General features: G+C 36.5%; 1 protein-coding gene across 6 annotated transcripts in view; it reads right to left on the minus strand.

Moving 5' to 3' along the window:
* The window catches only part of ERC1 (ELKS/RAB6-interacting/CAST family member 1), a 154,525-nt gene that overhangs the window by 99,839 nt on the left and 40,014 nt on the right, over positions 1-14,672 (minus strand). For all 6 annotated transcript variants that reach the window (XM_081958233.1, XM_081958232.1, XM_081958231.1 and 3 more), the window contains 5 exons: positions 13,301-13,468; positions 9,321-9,458; positions 7,620-7,760; positions 5,276-5,416; positions 1,066-1,259 (listed from right to left, as the gene is read on the minus strand). In XM_081958233.1, the coding sequence (XP_081814359.1) occupies positions 1,066-1,259; positions 5,276-5,416; positions 7,620-7,760; positions 9,321-9,458; positions 13,301-13,468 (782 nt within the window). The remainder of the gene's footprint in view (positions 1-1,065; positions 1,260-5,275; positions 5,417-7,619; positions 7,761-9,320; positions 9,459-13,300; positions 13,469-14,672) is intronic.

Consider the following 14,672-nt stretch of genomic DNA (forward strand, 5'->3'; position numbering starts at 1 on the left):
GTAGGAACAGAGAGAGTCGGTAGGTTGATATGTAGAGGGATAGAGAGAGAGAGAAATACAGTAGATAGATAGGGAGAGAAAGAGAAATACAGTAGGTAGTTAGGGAGAGAGAGAGTAGGTAGGTATGTACGTAGGTTGATAGAGGGAGAGAGAGAAATACAGTAGGTAGGGAGAGAGAGTATAAGTAGGTAAATAGAGGGAGGTGGACAGAGAGAGAGAGAGAGAAATACAGTAGATAGGTAGTTAGGGAGAGAGTAGGTAGGTAGGTAGATGTTTCCAGGTGTATTTATCCATGTGCTGGAGAAGGAAATCACTGACAATTTGCAGCACCTAAGACTTTGTTTCTGCTGGCACAGCACTTGATCAATGTAATTCTCATCAATCAGTTAAAGAGTTTTCCAAAAGGATTTTTTTTTTTCACTCTGCAAACCTCCCCAAAACAGCCCATTTTTCATAAAAACGGGCCCCTTTTTAAAAAAAGGGCATGAATAGCCTTGGGGGGGGGCTTGCAGAGTGCTCCGGGGGGGGGGGGGCAAAAACAAGCAAAAAACCGGCCTGTTTTTCATGAAAACGGCCCCATTTTTTGTCAAAAAAATTGCATGCTTAGCTTTATGGAGGCTTATAGAGTACTTTGGGGGGCTGGGGGGGGCAGCCTGTTCTTTGCTCATTTCTGCCCTCCCCAGCCCCCAGGAACTCTCTGAAAGCCTCCATAAGGGTATGCACAACCATTTTGGTGAAGGGGGCAGGGCTTCGGGAGGCAAAAAATGCTATATTCGGTGTATAAGACTCACCAGATTTCAGCCTCTTTTTTGAGGGAAAAAGGTATGTCTTATACTCTGAAAAATACGGTAAGTAAATTAAGGAAGTCTCTAGTAAAAAAAAAATGATGCATTTTATTTCAACCCAAAATTTCAATTTATCTTTCACAATAGTCAAAAAATGGCAGACTTCTCAACTATTAAGAAAACATTGTTTTAAGTGTGTACCTGCCTGTAGCTTTTTAAAAGCAGCTCAATAAATCTGAAATTAGCCTTTCCTTCTCCACTCTCTTAACACCCTTCTCACCTTTCCAGTTCAGCTATCTTCTTATCTTTATCGTTCTTCTCATTTTCCATCTCTTTTAGGATTTCCAGCAGGCGATCAACTTCAGCTTGAGCCTTGGTAGACTCTTCTCGATACTGGGCCACCTCTTTTTCGAACTGCTGAAATCTATCATTCATCTCTGGATTGGCCCTGGCCTCAATGGTTGCTTCATAAGCCTTTTGAGAAAAAAAAAAACATTCTAAGAGTTATTTTGCACATCCACCCATCTATAAAATATTCTATTCTGAAAGAAAAAAAATAATGTAAAGGAGAGCCATTGCATACAAAATGGAGCCCAGTTCTTACAATACGAAGATACATTAATTCTTGAACAATGAAAACTGTGCTCCTATCTCATATAATATTCACATAAAATGAGATCTTTATTATAGTTGTAAGGTAAAAGTTCCCCTCGCACATATGTACTAGTTGTTCCCGAATCTAGGGGGCGGTGCTCATCTCCGTTTCAAAGCCAAAGAGCCAGCGCTGGCCGAAGATGCCTCTGTGGTCACGTGGCCGGCATGACTAAATGCCGAAGGCGCACGCAACGCTGTTACCTTCCCACCAAAGGTGGTCCCTATTTTTCTACTTGCATTTTTACATGCTTTCGAACTGCTAGGTTGGTAGAAGCTGGGACAAGTACCCTCTTTCCCCAAAAATAAGAGCTCCGCGGATAATAAGCCCAATTGGGCTTTTGAGCGCATGTGCTAAAATAAGCCCTCCCTGAAAATATTGCAACACAGCAGCAGCCATGAGGTGAACACGCTCGCCGCCTCCTGCACCTCAAAAATAATAAAACCTACCCAAAAATAAAGCCAAGTGCTTATTTTGAAAGTAAAAAGAAAATAAGACTCTGTTTTATTTTTGGAGAAACAGGGTAACGAGAGCTCATGTGGTGCTGTGGATTCGAACCGCTGACCTTTCTGATTGACAAGCTCAGAGTCTTAGCCACTGAGCCACAAGTGTTCTTTAGATTTGTTAATGTTTGTGTGTCCAATACGAGCCATATTTTTATATTGAATATTTTCACCTTTCCTAGAAGCAACAGAATAAGTATTTTTAAAAATAATAGTAATTGCTATAAATTATACTACAATATTTTAAAATTTTCAATGGGAGTGTCTTTTACATTTTTGTTTCTTTCCAGCTGCTGCCAGTTTTTGCTTTTGTTTGAGTATCTTAAGAGACTCAGATTTTAGTCTAGACAACTTCACCCTAATACCTTATGGGTTTCCTGGGAATCCCAATAAACTCTGCATGGCCACGTGATAACTACAACCAATGGATGAAACACAGCTGACCACAAACATTCTCCAAGACGTTACTGTCTTTAAGATTGACTTAAAATTTTACTGGCTGGCTAGTCAAAAATACTATTGACAAGCTAGTTAGTATAAGATGTCCATCTTCCCGGCAAGCTAAGATACATTATTTTGGCTAATTTCTGGTTATGGAAGTCTGTGGTTGTGGACAGAATTGGACTATTTCCCTTCTTTTTTTAAATACAGTGATTTCACAAAGCGCCCCCCCCCCCCCCCAAAGGCCACTATTCCAGATTGGAATTGTTGCCATAAAAATTTTCAGGAGCTTCCCAGGAGAAAGGAGCTGATATCGCGACGATACGGACGTGTCGATACTTTTACCACTGCGATACTTCGCAGTCGATACTTTTACCACTGGGTGGTCCATCTGGACCTAAACCATCTCGAAGGGACGATGACAGGGAAGAGTACGTCTTGCTGATCCCAGGGACATCGCAAAGTCCCTGATTGATCCAAGAGAATTTCTTCTAGCCGGCAATAGAAGTGCAGCTCCAAGCTGCTGAAGTCGGGACAGCTCCGCAACCAGAGGAAAGCGGAAAGAGAAAGTATGTCCATCTGGTGAGGAAATTTTATTTTTACAAAAGAGACTGCCCAAAAAAGATTAAAACCAAATCAAACTTGTAAAGAAAAGAAAAAAAAATAAGTGGCGAATTTAAGCTATTTTGTGTTATCCTTTTTTTTAAATTGTCTTCTATGGATGGAAGTTTTGCAAACACTTCCTACTTTTTAAAGTGAAAGTATTGGCTTTTCTTCTACTTTTTTTTTAACCTATGGATTAAATCTTTTTTTTTTATTTTCACAACATTGGCTTGGATGGGTTTTTTTTTCTTTTTATTTTGTTCTATTTAAGAGCCTTGTTTCTTTTAAGCTTGGAATATAAAGAGAATATAAAAGGAATATAAAGAGAGCAGTAACATCAGAGGGAAAAGAAGTTACACTGCCACTTGGAGGTTGGAGGCTGAGTTCTGGAAATATTTTTCTCTCTCTTTTCTTTGATCATTTTGACCTTGCACTTCAAAGGTTTTAGCTTGCAAAGAGATAAGATGGGTTGTTTATGCAGGTGCCCTTTGGATGTCTCTTTGGCAGCGAGAGAAAAGTGAAAAACAAAGCTTTGTTTTCCAACTAGAGTGGCAGTGTTTATAAATTGGACAATGACACAATACCAAGAAGAAACCATAACATTACAACAGATTATGTTTGAAATTCAAAAATTATTTGAAACATCAGAGAGAATTGAAAAAAAATTGGAAAATATAGATGGTAATATAGCAAAATTTGATGAAATTGAAGATAGCCAGCTAATGGAAAAAGTGGAGGTTAGAGTCTCAAAAACCCAAGGGAAAAATGAACAAAGAGGCAAGATAACTGGGGATATTGACAGTGATCTGTACGTGATTGGAAATGGAAAGAATGGAACATGGAAAGGGAAGAGAGATGGAAAGGAGCTCCACCCCAGATTTCAAGGTATAGAAGGAGAAAAAAGAGAAGAATTGATGGATTTAAGGAGAGGAACTTTGACAAAAGCACTACTGATAACCAAAGATAAGCTGATTAAAGAAGCTGATGTAGGGTTTCGAGAATTTATAAGACATGCAACAAGCAACAAGGTGCGAAGAGAAGTCCACACAAAGTTGATTAAAGAAATAACCAGAAGATTAATCCCACATAAGGCAAAAGAAATAAGACTGTACTACTACTGGAAAGACACAGGTTGAGACATAAAAACTATTGACAAAATACTAGCTAAATAGTTAAAATTAGAGCATTATGTTAAAAATGAAGTGATAATGGATATAGCTAGATAGATAATTGATAATGATATAATGTATACATATGTATCGGTTTGACAAGAGAAAATTTGGTATAAATTTTTAAATGGTGACTATGAAAGGAAGTTTAGAAATTTTGTTATGTATGAAAGCCTATAATATTGAAATTGGATTGATCATGGATATAGTTAGATAAATAATTGATAATGATATAATGTATACATATATATTGGTTCGACAAGAGGAAATTTGGTATAAATTTTAAATGGTGACCATGAAAGGAAGTTTTGAAACTAGGTTATGTATGAAAGCCTATAATATTGAAATTGGATATAAATTGTAAACAGTGATTAAGAAAGGAGGTTTAGAAACTTTGTTATCAAACATAATTAATTTTTATTTAGAATGTTTCAGAAAGATAGAATGTTGTTGGATGATATTGTAAATAGACAATGGAATGCCATTATGTGGTTTTGCTTTGAATTTTGGAATATTTGTTATAAAGGGATGTTAAAACAACTATAGTCATATGAAGGATGAGGTATTATGATAGTAATATATATAAATATATTTGATGTAAAATATATAATTTGATATGGATTATAGGTGATGACTGTGGAAGGGATGCACGAAAGTTATTTGTAACCAATTGACACCCTTTTTATAATTTGTAATGGAATATGTTTTTATGGTGTTTGCTCTTGTTTGTTTGTGTCTATTCAAAAAAATAAAAAAATAAAAAAAATTCAGTAGCTTCCCCTAGTTCATAATATGAGTTTTCTTAAGTCTCTGACTTGCAGACTTTCAATTATCAACACCTCTTTCAACACTCATTCAACATATAGGTATGTTCAACTGATTTATTTCTACTTTATTAGTACTTAAGTTGATAACTTTTTGAATTCTTATGTGTGCTACAAAGCAGCAGGTTATCTGATTTTGAATATCATATGAAAATGGGCATGAACTTCTTTCCCAACAGAAGTGCAGTAATAATTGTACAGCTTATTCTGCATAGCAATGAACTCAATGATACAATGAAATAAGGATGAAGTCATCACTACAATTTCATTTATGACGAGACAGGTATATAACGTTTACCTTTTTCAGCTGAGATTCAAATTTCAGGCATTCTTCTTTCTTTTGCTCCAAAGCAATGTCTAATGTTTTCAGTCTAGAGTCTTTTTTCAATCCTGCTGATGCTAACGAAGAGGCATGTTCCTTCAAATCCAGGAGTGTAGTCTACAAGACAATAAATGCGTCAACAGATATTGCTCTCATTCTCAAATATTGATTGTGTTCTTTCATAGGCTTGAATACCATACTGCAATAATGGATTATTCTATTCAATTCAACTCTACATTCCATTCCATATATACTTATATATGGAATATACGCTTAGAATCAAAATTGAAGTGTTTTTAGTTACAAGACAGTTACTAATGTTTGAAACTCATTTAAGGGCTATATGATTTAAAAATAGCTATCATACTATTTTCAGTGTGATAGCTATCATCATATTTTAACGACTCCATAATTCCTTGCGGGGTGGAGTTTGAACAACTGAATGGAGCTAGCACAGTGTTTACCGGCTGGATGCCCTTTCTGTCGCCAATGATGAGTTCTGTTCAGCAGATATATTCTCACTGTGCCCGGAGAGAGAAATATCTGCCTCTACCTAGGATTGAACTCACAGCCTCCTGATTATGAGGCAAGAGCTCCACCTCTAGGCCACCGCACCACTTCTTTTTTAGTGTGATAGCCATCTATTTGTTTAAATAAGCGATAGGAGTTTGGGAGGAACTTTCATGACTAATAAACATATTGAATGCATTTAAGTTTTAATATGCTGAAATCCAAAAAATGGTTTGAGAAATTGCTCCTTTTTACAACATAAAGGTTTGTTTCATCTAGTAGAATGTATAAAGGTGTATAAAATGGGAAACATAATTAGTTTTGATTTTAGAATAATAAGCCTTCTCCCAAAACATTCTAAATGGATTGTTTTCCAGTGAAATATATATAGAAGCAATTCAACCATTTCAACAGAATTAAAAAAAAAAACATGTTTCATGTATTCTGGCTATAGAAAACCATGGGATTTTGGAATAAGTCTTTCCTTTCCTAATTTTTCATCCAAGGTTCACAGACACCAGTGTCTGTCATCCATTCTGCAGAAAAAAGTTAACCAAGTGATAACTTTATTTTAAAAATTCCAATAAGAACCAACTGCAAGCAGATGATCTTTCAGTCGCCCAGCAAAAAACAATTGGTCTGCTGGTCTTGGCACATTTGTGTTCTCCTTTGGGTTTCTTATTTATTTTTTATTTTATTTATATTGGATTTATATGCCGCCCTTCTCCCAAAGGACTCTATGGGCTGCTGCATTCTTTCATGCATATCATTAATGTTAAATAAGGAAAAGACAAAACAAACCAATGCCTCAAGCTTTTACATCCATTTATATCCATCCATTTACAACTCATTAGCAACACAGCATGTTAAACTATGCTAACGCAAGTATTGTACTAATAGTGGTCCTTCCATTTACAAAGTGCAACTCAGGAGCTTTTGTAATAACTCAGTTGTGGAGCCCTGATTGTCTCTAACAATAGTGCAAAATACACAATGGCTCTTCAGGCTTAAGGCCTAGACTTAAGCAACTGTTGTTCTGTTATAGCTTATGGATGTTCGCAGCTACCACATAAGCTTAGATGGATTTTCTTTTTAAAAAAATACCAGATCACAAGGCGTAGGCAACACACACTGAAAGTGATCTCATGTGAAACACTGAAAATACCATCTGAAATCTTGGTCCAAAAGAACCGAAGAAAACAGCATGATTTGTTTGGAACTCAAAGCAACTTTTAGAACATGCACATTTCACTCTGAGCATGTAACAACTGAAATATTTCAAACTCCAATGTTTTGCACACCCTTACTTTTGACACAAGCTTATGCAAATGAAGCAGTTACGCATTTAACTTACGTGGCACCTTAGAATCAGACAAACAGAATCTAAAGTTTTTCTCAGCAAGGAAACTTAATTAATTTTCAAACTCGGTACATTGAAGGAATGCCTCTTTCCATCGATTTTCCTCCCCCACGCAATAAAATCACCTTTGGAAAGCCCAGTTTGGGTAGTAGTAGCTATTAGGAACAGTCTATTTCAGGGTTGTCCAACTTGATTTCATTGAATGACAAAATCAGAGTAGTGTCTGACCTTGGGGGGCCGGGGTGGGCATTGCCAGTTTGACATCACTTGTGTCGGGGGCACCTGTGGTGGTCTGAGTGTTTTGCCAGCAAAAACGGGCTCCCGAACTCCGTTTTCAGCTGCAACGGCCTCCTGCAACTCCCTGCCAATGAAAACGGAGCTCGGGAGCCTATTCCAATCCCATTTTAATGTTGCAATTCCAAAATGTATATATGCATCTCTAATATTAACCTCCTTTTCTGTAAGATCTGCTTGCAAGATGCTGACTTTCTCTTTAAGGTCTTTCATATCCTTTTTATGGCTGTCAATCTCCTCTTGTTTTTCTCGCTCATCTCTGTCACGCTGCTCCTTGAGTCGCTCAATAGTACGCTCCTGGCAAAAACAGAATATTATTGCATAGAAACGTAATCTTTTGAATGCACATAAACATGGTTGATTTCAGAGTTCCTGTCTCACTCAGAATACAAGCCTTGGTAAATTCAATTTACTGGATTTTAAAGGATATAGAGAAATGTGATTTTAAATAAATGCTTGTAATCATTTTATTTTGAAACCATTAAATGGTCAACATTTGAAATAAATGAATTTATTAAATAAACTACCAAGGATTTTTATTTCCAGAAACTAAGAATTGAGACAGCACTCATTGTTTCTGAAAAAAGGCATTACTAACATTAACAAAGATGACAAAGGATGCAACATAATGTTATAAATTGCTAAGAAAGGGGCTTCACAATGAAGGCATCAGGCTTTGCTATATATGAGAACCATTATAACAAGCAAATTATGGAAAGATAACAGTTCTAGTTTTTTAAAATCATTGAAAAACATCACTGATTACTTTGAAATAGCCTTTTACAAATTTATAAATTCACTTTAGAGTGAATTTATAAGTGTAGCCACACTAATTACCTGCAATACTTTCCCCAAGGCAAAGCAAAAGAAGTTAGCATTCAATTTGCGGTATAGGTGGCTGAGTCCTAATACAAAATACTTACCATTTCTCTATAGAAAAATCTATATACTACAAAAACTTTCATGCCTGTGCTTTTTCACTGGGCAAAATCAGGGTAAAACCTTTTAAATCAAGGCACCTCAAATGGGCTAATTTAGAGAATGTGTCCAATATCTGGGACCCATGACTCCAGTAGAATTGAAATTTGGCAAATGTTATAAAACATTTATGACATAAAATGATCATAAGTAATTTTCAACAAAATATCCTAAACATTTTCTGTGGTCAAGACGGGCAACTTGCAAAGCACGTACATATCTGAATGTTTCCTTAAATTTTTAAGAACTTTTCTAGTGAATGCAATACATTAGAAACTGCCATGGTTTATGATATTGAAGAATCTGGCAAGGAAACGTTTCTAAACAATGACCCAACAGGTCACTGATTGTTTATGCAAGGGTCTCCAAACTTGGCAACTTTAGGACTTGTGGAATTCCACTCCCAGAATTCTTCAGCCAGCCATGCTGCCTGGGGAATTCTGGAAACTGGAAGTCCACAAGTCTTAAAGTGGCCAAGTTTGGAGACACCTGGTCTAATGAGAACCTAAAATTGTTATGCAAGATTATTTTCGTTATTTAATGTTAAAGTCATCAAAATCCTATGGATACCAAGATTCCACTTGAATAAACAACCTTGACAACGTCATTACCTCAATTCAATTTTTTCCCCTTCGACTTGGAGGGAGGAAGGGGTCTGTTTATTTCATAAATTTTCTCCTTTTCCTTTATTTTTTATCATTACCAGGATTAATAACTTTGTATTATATTGTTAATGCCATGGTATGCATTTATATTTTTCTTCATTTCAACCAATAAAATAAATGAAAGAGGACCCAAGATAATTACTTCTCAAACAAATGTCTACAGGGATGAAGGCACCATCTTTAAATAATGTTATCTCCTTTCCTTCAGACTTACCTTTTCTGCAAGTGCTTCCTCTAGTGTAGTCAAGGCTGTATCAGTGTTGGTGGTATCAGCTTGCAGGGATTTTACTCTTTCTTTCAAACTGCTCATTTGTTTCTCTTTGTCTCTTAGTTGCTCCTGAAGATTCTCAATCTTAAAGGGAAGGACAGAGAACATAAAACTCAGGGGCCACAGTTAGGGATCAGAGTTCTCAGTATCCTAATCCTAATTGCTATTCTCTACTAGAGAGTAGCAGAGAAAGATCTCATAGCCACTACTCTCTTTGGCCATTATTTTTATTGTGGTCCTGCGATTCAGCCACAATGTCTGACCTGCAAAAATCCAGACTACCTCTAGATACAGAAAGTTCTCTTTATTGGTAAGAGTCATCCAGATTTTTAAAGTCCAGACGTTATGCTTCTATTGTGCAGAATCTAGAGACAGGGGAATGGCAACAAGGAGGAACACAGGAAGACCCACAAGGCTCTAAGGCTTCTTTTGCCTTTATGTAACTGAACCCAACCCTTTGGCCTCAAGCTCAATTCTTTCTCCAAAAGCATGATGCACTTAGGATCCTCTATGCTTGTCTGAATAAGAAAGCACTTTCTTATCATTGCACACCAGAACAAATAGACACAAGGGCAGTCCCCCCCCCCCCGTGCCATCACTCTGCTAAACAACTAATTTCCACAACACTGTCAAACTATTTAGTAAGACTGCATTACTATTATTATTCTCATCTTTCCTATTACCTATCTCCTTTTCTACTTATGACTATAACTTTGTTGTGTGTATCTTTAAGATTTTTATTGTTTTATTTAGTTTCCTAGTATGATTTATGTTGATTGCTTATTTAATATCCTATGACTATCACCAAGTGTTGTATCTTATGATTTATGAGGAATGTATTTTTATGATGACTATGATCATGATTTATTGCTTATAGCTTTTATGTACACCAAGGGCTCATGCACCGAAGACAAATTCCTTCTGTGTCCAATCACTTGGCCAATAAAGAATTCAATTCTATTCTATCCCATCCCCATCCCTACCCCTTTCTCACTTCACTCTGAATAGAGAAACTAATAGTATAAGAAGTATGGCTTTCAGGAAAGGGTTAGGGTTAGGATTTAGAGGATTTCCTTTCCATTAAAGTTTATGATGTATTTGTCAAGAATTTAAAGTGTTCCAAGGTATTTTGCTGAAGTGACCAACAATTATCTCCCTGGAAGCTACAATATTTTATTAGCCAACTGAACGAACAGTTAATTCAACTGTAGTTAATGTTAAGTCTTACGAAATCCTTTTCAGTTCAGTAGCTAAACAAGCAGAAGACGAGGGCATGTATCTTTAATCAGTTGGTGGGCTATAATAGAAACATAGTAATAAAAGTAAGTATGAAGGGTCTTTACAGGCATATAGAGAAAGTCTGATCTTAGAATCTGTACCAGCAAGTAAGCGGGAATCTCTACGCTTTTAACACATATTCCCAAACTGACTTTAATTGAAACATCAATTCTATTTTCCAAGTCAATGATTTATTACAAAGTTCAGAAATCTGTAACACAAATCCACGCGGGAAATTCTTCAGGGAATGGCATTTATCGTAATTGCATGTGAGAAATGTCTAATCAGCTATTACTGTCCTATTTAATTGTTTGTGGATAGAAAAATTTAAAAAACACAGGAAAAAGTTGTACACACTGATGGAGGGCTGATGGTTGGACTGTAGGAACCTCAGAAAAGATTACACAAAAGAGATCAGCCTTCTAAGTGTGTCTGTAAAAAAACTTCTGGATGTGTGTGTGTGTGTGTCTTAATTTTAAAAATAAATAGAAATATGATGTACAATTCAAACCAATTAAAAAACAAACTAAAAATGCCATTCAATACAGCTATAAAAATACAACCTCTTTCTAATAGAAATATCTATTTAAATCAGTTTAAAATGTAAAACTGTCTCAGCTATCTAAAAGTAATGGAGACCATATGCATATTTCATCAATCCATTGTGTCCTCTGTCTCTCTCTTACACACCCTGGGAAGAAGATTAAAGAGGACAGATTAAAATTAGACTAAAGCTCGTAACATAGGCATACAAGCTCTGTAGGACATTTTATCCTATAAATCTATTTTATTTCTTGTACAAGCTGTCACACTGCTTATTTTCTCTCAATTAATATTAGCAAACAGTTCACATAAATAGCAGTCGGGAAGTCTTTCACAGACTTCACTGAAACAGTCTTAACACATTTTTAAGAATGTCAATAATGATTTGGTTCTGTAATGCTTATATATATTAAAATGTAGTAAAATGCAAATATAATAACATGAAATAACAGTAAGCAAACAAAGAAGCTTTCTGCATGTTTTATAGAATTCCTAGCACTCTTACAAAGAAAATCCTGCCCACTTAAACTAATTACTGAATATAATTGATAGGCACTTTAAGATCAACAAAGAGATACTGATATTGATATTCAAATAATGTTTTAATTTAATGAGAATTAGTTAAGTAAAAATGACTAAAGCTTCTTTTTCATTCTACTGCAAGGAAGAGTTACAATACTCAAGAGGTAATCTTAAAACATCTTGTAGCTAAGACCTTGTATGTCTTGATGAAACCATTTTTTCCCAGACTTCTCCTGGTTAAATCTAACCATTTATTTGAGGAGACTGGGATAAAAGAAGTGCTACAGAAAGAGAACTGCTCAAAATATCTAGGATCCCTTTATTTATTTGTTCAATTTATATTCCACTTTTTGCTCAATTAAGTATTTGAAGCATAGGTTTCTCCTGATGCTTGAACTATAATTTCATGATTCCTTGCTACTTTAGTCTGTGTTATTGAAGAAGGTGGGGTTGTACCCAAATCATCTGGAAGGAAACAGGTTGATTATTATGCAATATAGTTTGAGCAATTAGTTTGTTTGATTAGGTTTTTTTCCCCCAAACTAACTGTAACCAGACAACACACTATTTATATAGATATTGAAACTGTTGCTTTTGTATATGTAGCAAAAATAAAAATATATATTATATAATATAGTATCATTAGTTCATAAATGTCTAACGAAAAATGTAGTTAACTTGTACTTAATTCATGCTTCCATAAGTATTAACTTAGGGCTTTATGTGGTAAGCATCCAGATGCTTTGGCCCTATCAAACTATAGTACTTATGCAGCAAGAAAAAAATAACAAAATTATCCTGAGATAATCATTTAGTAGGAACTTGATCAAAGGACAAAACAGCTCATATAATGTTTTCACTGATACTATCAATTGTGTTGTGAAACAAGTGAGCAGGGAGACACATTTGTTAAACGTTTCTGCAAATAGAAAATATTCACTCCAGGTAAGTATGAAATTACTGCTTCTACAACTAAAGAGAAACAGAATAGAATAGAATAGAATTCATTATTTGCCAAGTGTGATTGGACACACAAGAAATTTGTCTTTGGTGCATATGCTCTCAGTGTACATAAGGAGAATAGAATTCATTCATCAAGAATAAAAAAATACAACACTTAGTGATAGTCAATGTTACTAATAAGCCATTATTAGTATAAGTATTAATAACTAGAACAGTTCTAGACTATTATTTGAAAAACCTGTATGTGTGATTTGCATAATCTGCATGAAATATCATATATGTTCATGCTGATTGCATAATCATTCTAGCAAGTAATGCAGAATCTGCCACTCCATTAATGAATGTTACAGTGAATACAGTTGAGGCTAATCAGATGGATATCTTATCCATATATTGATTACAATTCAATTACTGCTTACTGCTTAATTTAGCATAGGAATCATTGTTAATTATCATGGTTTTATAAATATGTTCATTGGTATAAATATGTTCATTGTTACTAGAGTCAAAGAAGACTCAGTCAAGAGCTTCAGAAAACAACTTTACAGCTGAGGTTAGTGTTACATTCTGGTGAAAATAAAAAATTGTTCAGTTTTTAAAACAATGTTTGGTAAGCCTACCTTTTTTTGAAGAATGTTAACCTTGCGTTCTTTCACATCAAGCATATCCTTGAGATCATGAATCTCTCCAGCTTGAGTTCCCTTCTCCTCAGCCATCTCTTGAATTTGCTTAGTCTTTTTGTTCAACATTGCCTCCTTCTCTTCCAGGCGCAACCGAAGTGCATCTACCTGAATTCAGTCATATGGGGGAAAAACCCAGTTTCTTCTCATTAAAATGCTTTTAAGCAAGTAAACACTGCTAACAAATAATTGATCTATCCATGTGTACTGTATTTATCTTCTCTTCCTCTCTAAGAATTAGTACACCAAGAGGGCAGATCTCTCCCTGTTGGACTTGGGGGTTCTCTGTTGCTGTTCCCCACTATAGGGAAAAAGACCTATTTCCATGATGGCGAACCTATGCCATGCGTGCCTGAAGTAACACACAGAGTCATGTCACCTGGCATGCCCGTCGCCCGTTCATCTAGATTTCTGATGCGCAGGCAACGATCAGCTGGTGTTCGTGCGTGCAACAGTGCCGGAACCAGAAGAACTGGTCTTCCATTTTCCGTCATGAGCATGCACGCTGGCCAGATGACCGTGCGCAGCAGTAACCGGAAGACTTGCTGGCATGCGTGTGCGGGAGACTGGAAGTTCATTTTCTGGTGTGCACATACCCCATGGGCAGCTCCTCTTCCTTGTCGCGGCCCAGATGAGCGTGCACGAAGTGCTCTTTTTTTGGTACTCGGTGCCGCATGCATGTGCTCCCTTTTCGGCACTTGGTGCCAAAAAGGTTTGCCATCACTGACCTATGTATTCAGTCCAACACAGCTTAGAGTAGTTCCTATAGCTATGGCATCTGATTCTGCTGAAGCCACAATCTTAGAATGAGCAAGCAACGTTGGCCTTGAATCGGAGACACAAAGAGTCTCCGATTTTCAGATATACCATGGGGAATGAAGGAACGAAAGAGCCATCCATAGAACCGCTGGAGAAAGAGAAGCAACTCCAACTAAGCACAGATAAAGGTCTGTATTAAGGACCAACCTGTGGCAATTTGGGAGGAGGGGAAGGCCTACTTATTTCTTATTGTGTCCGCAGACTGCCACCCAGTGATCATATTTTGGCTGACCAGGTTGCTGCTGGATGCAATTCAAGGTATTGGTTGTCATTTTTCAAGCTCAACATGGCATGGGACCAAGTTATTTGCTCTAATGGTATCCACATACTCCTGGTCCCCTCAGTGAGGCATTGACCCCCGATAGGTCCTAGGAGGCGGTTCCTGGAAAAGTCTTCCCCCAGAAACATGGACAACCCAAGTGTTACTGGGCTTTCATAAGATCATGAAGACATACTCTTCTCCCAGGTATTGGCCAGGGTGCTAGTTTGAATA

The sequence above is a fragment of the Natrix helvetica genome (assembly GCF_964273705.1).
Source record: "Natrix helvetica genome assembly, chromosome: 6".
Taxonomy (NCBI): Eukaryota; Metazoa; Chordata; class Lepidosauria; order Squamata; family Natricidae; genus Natrix; species Natrix helvetica.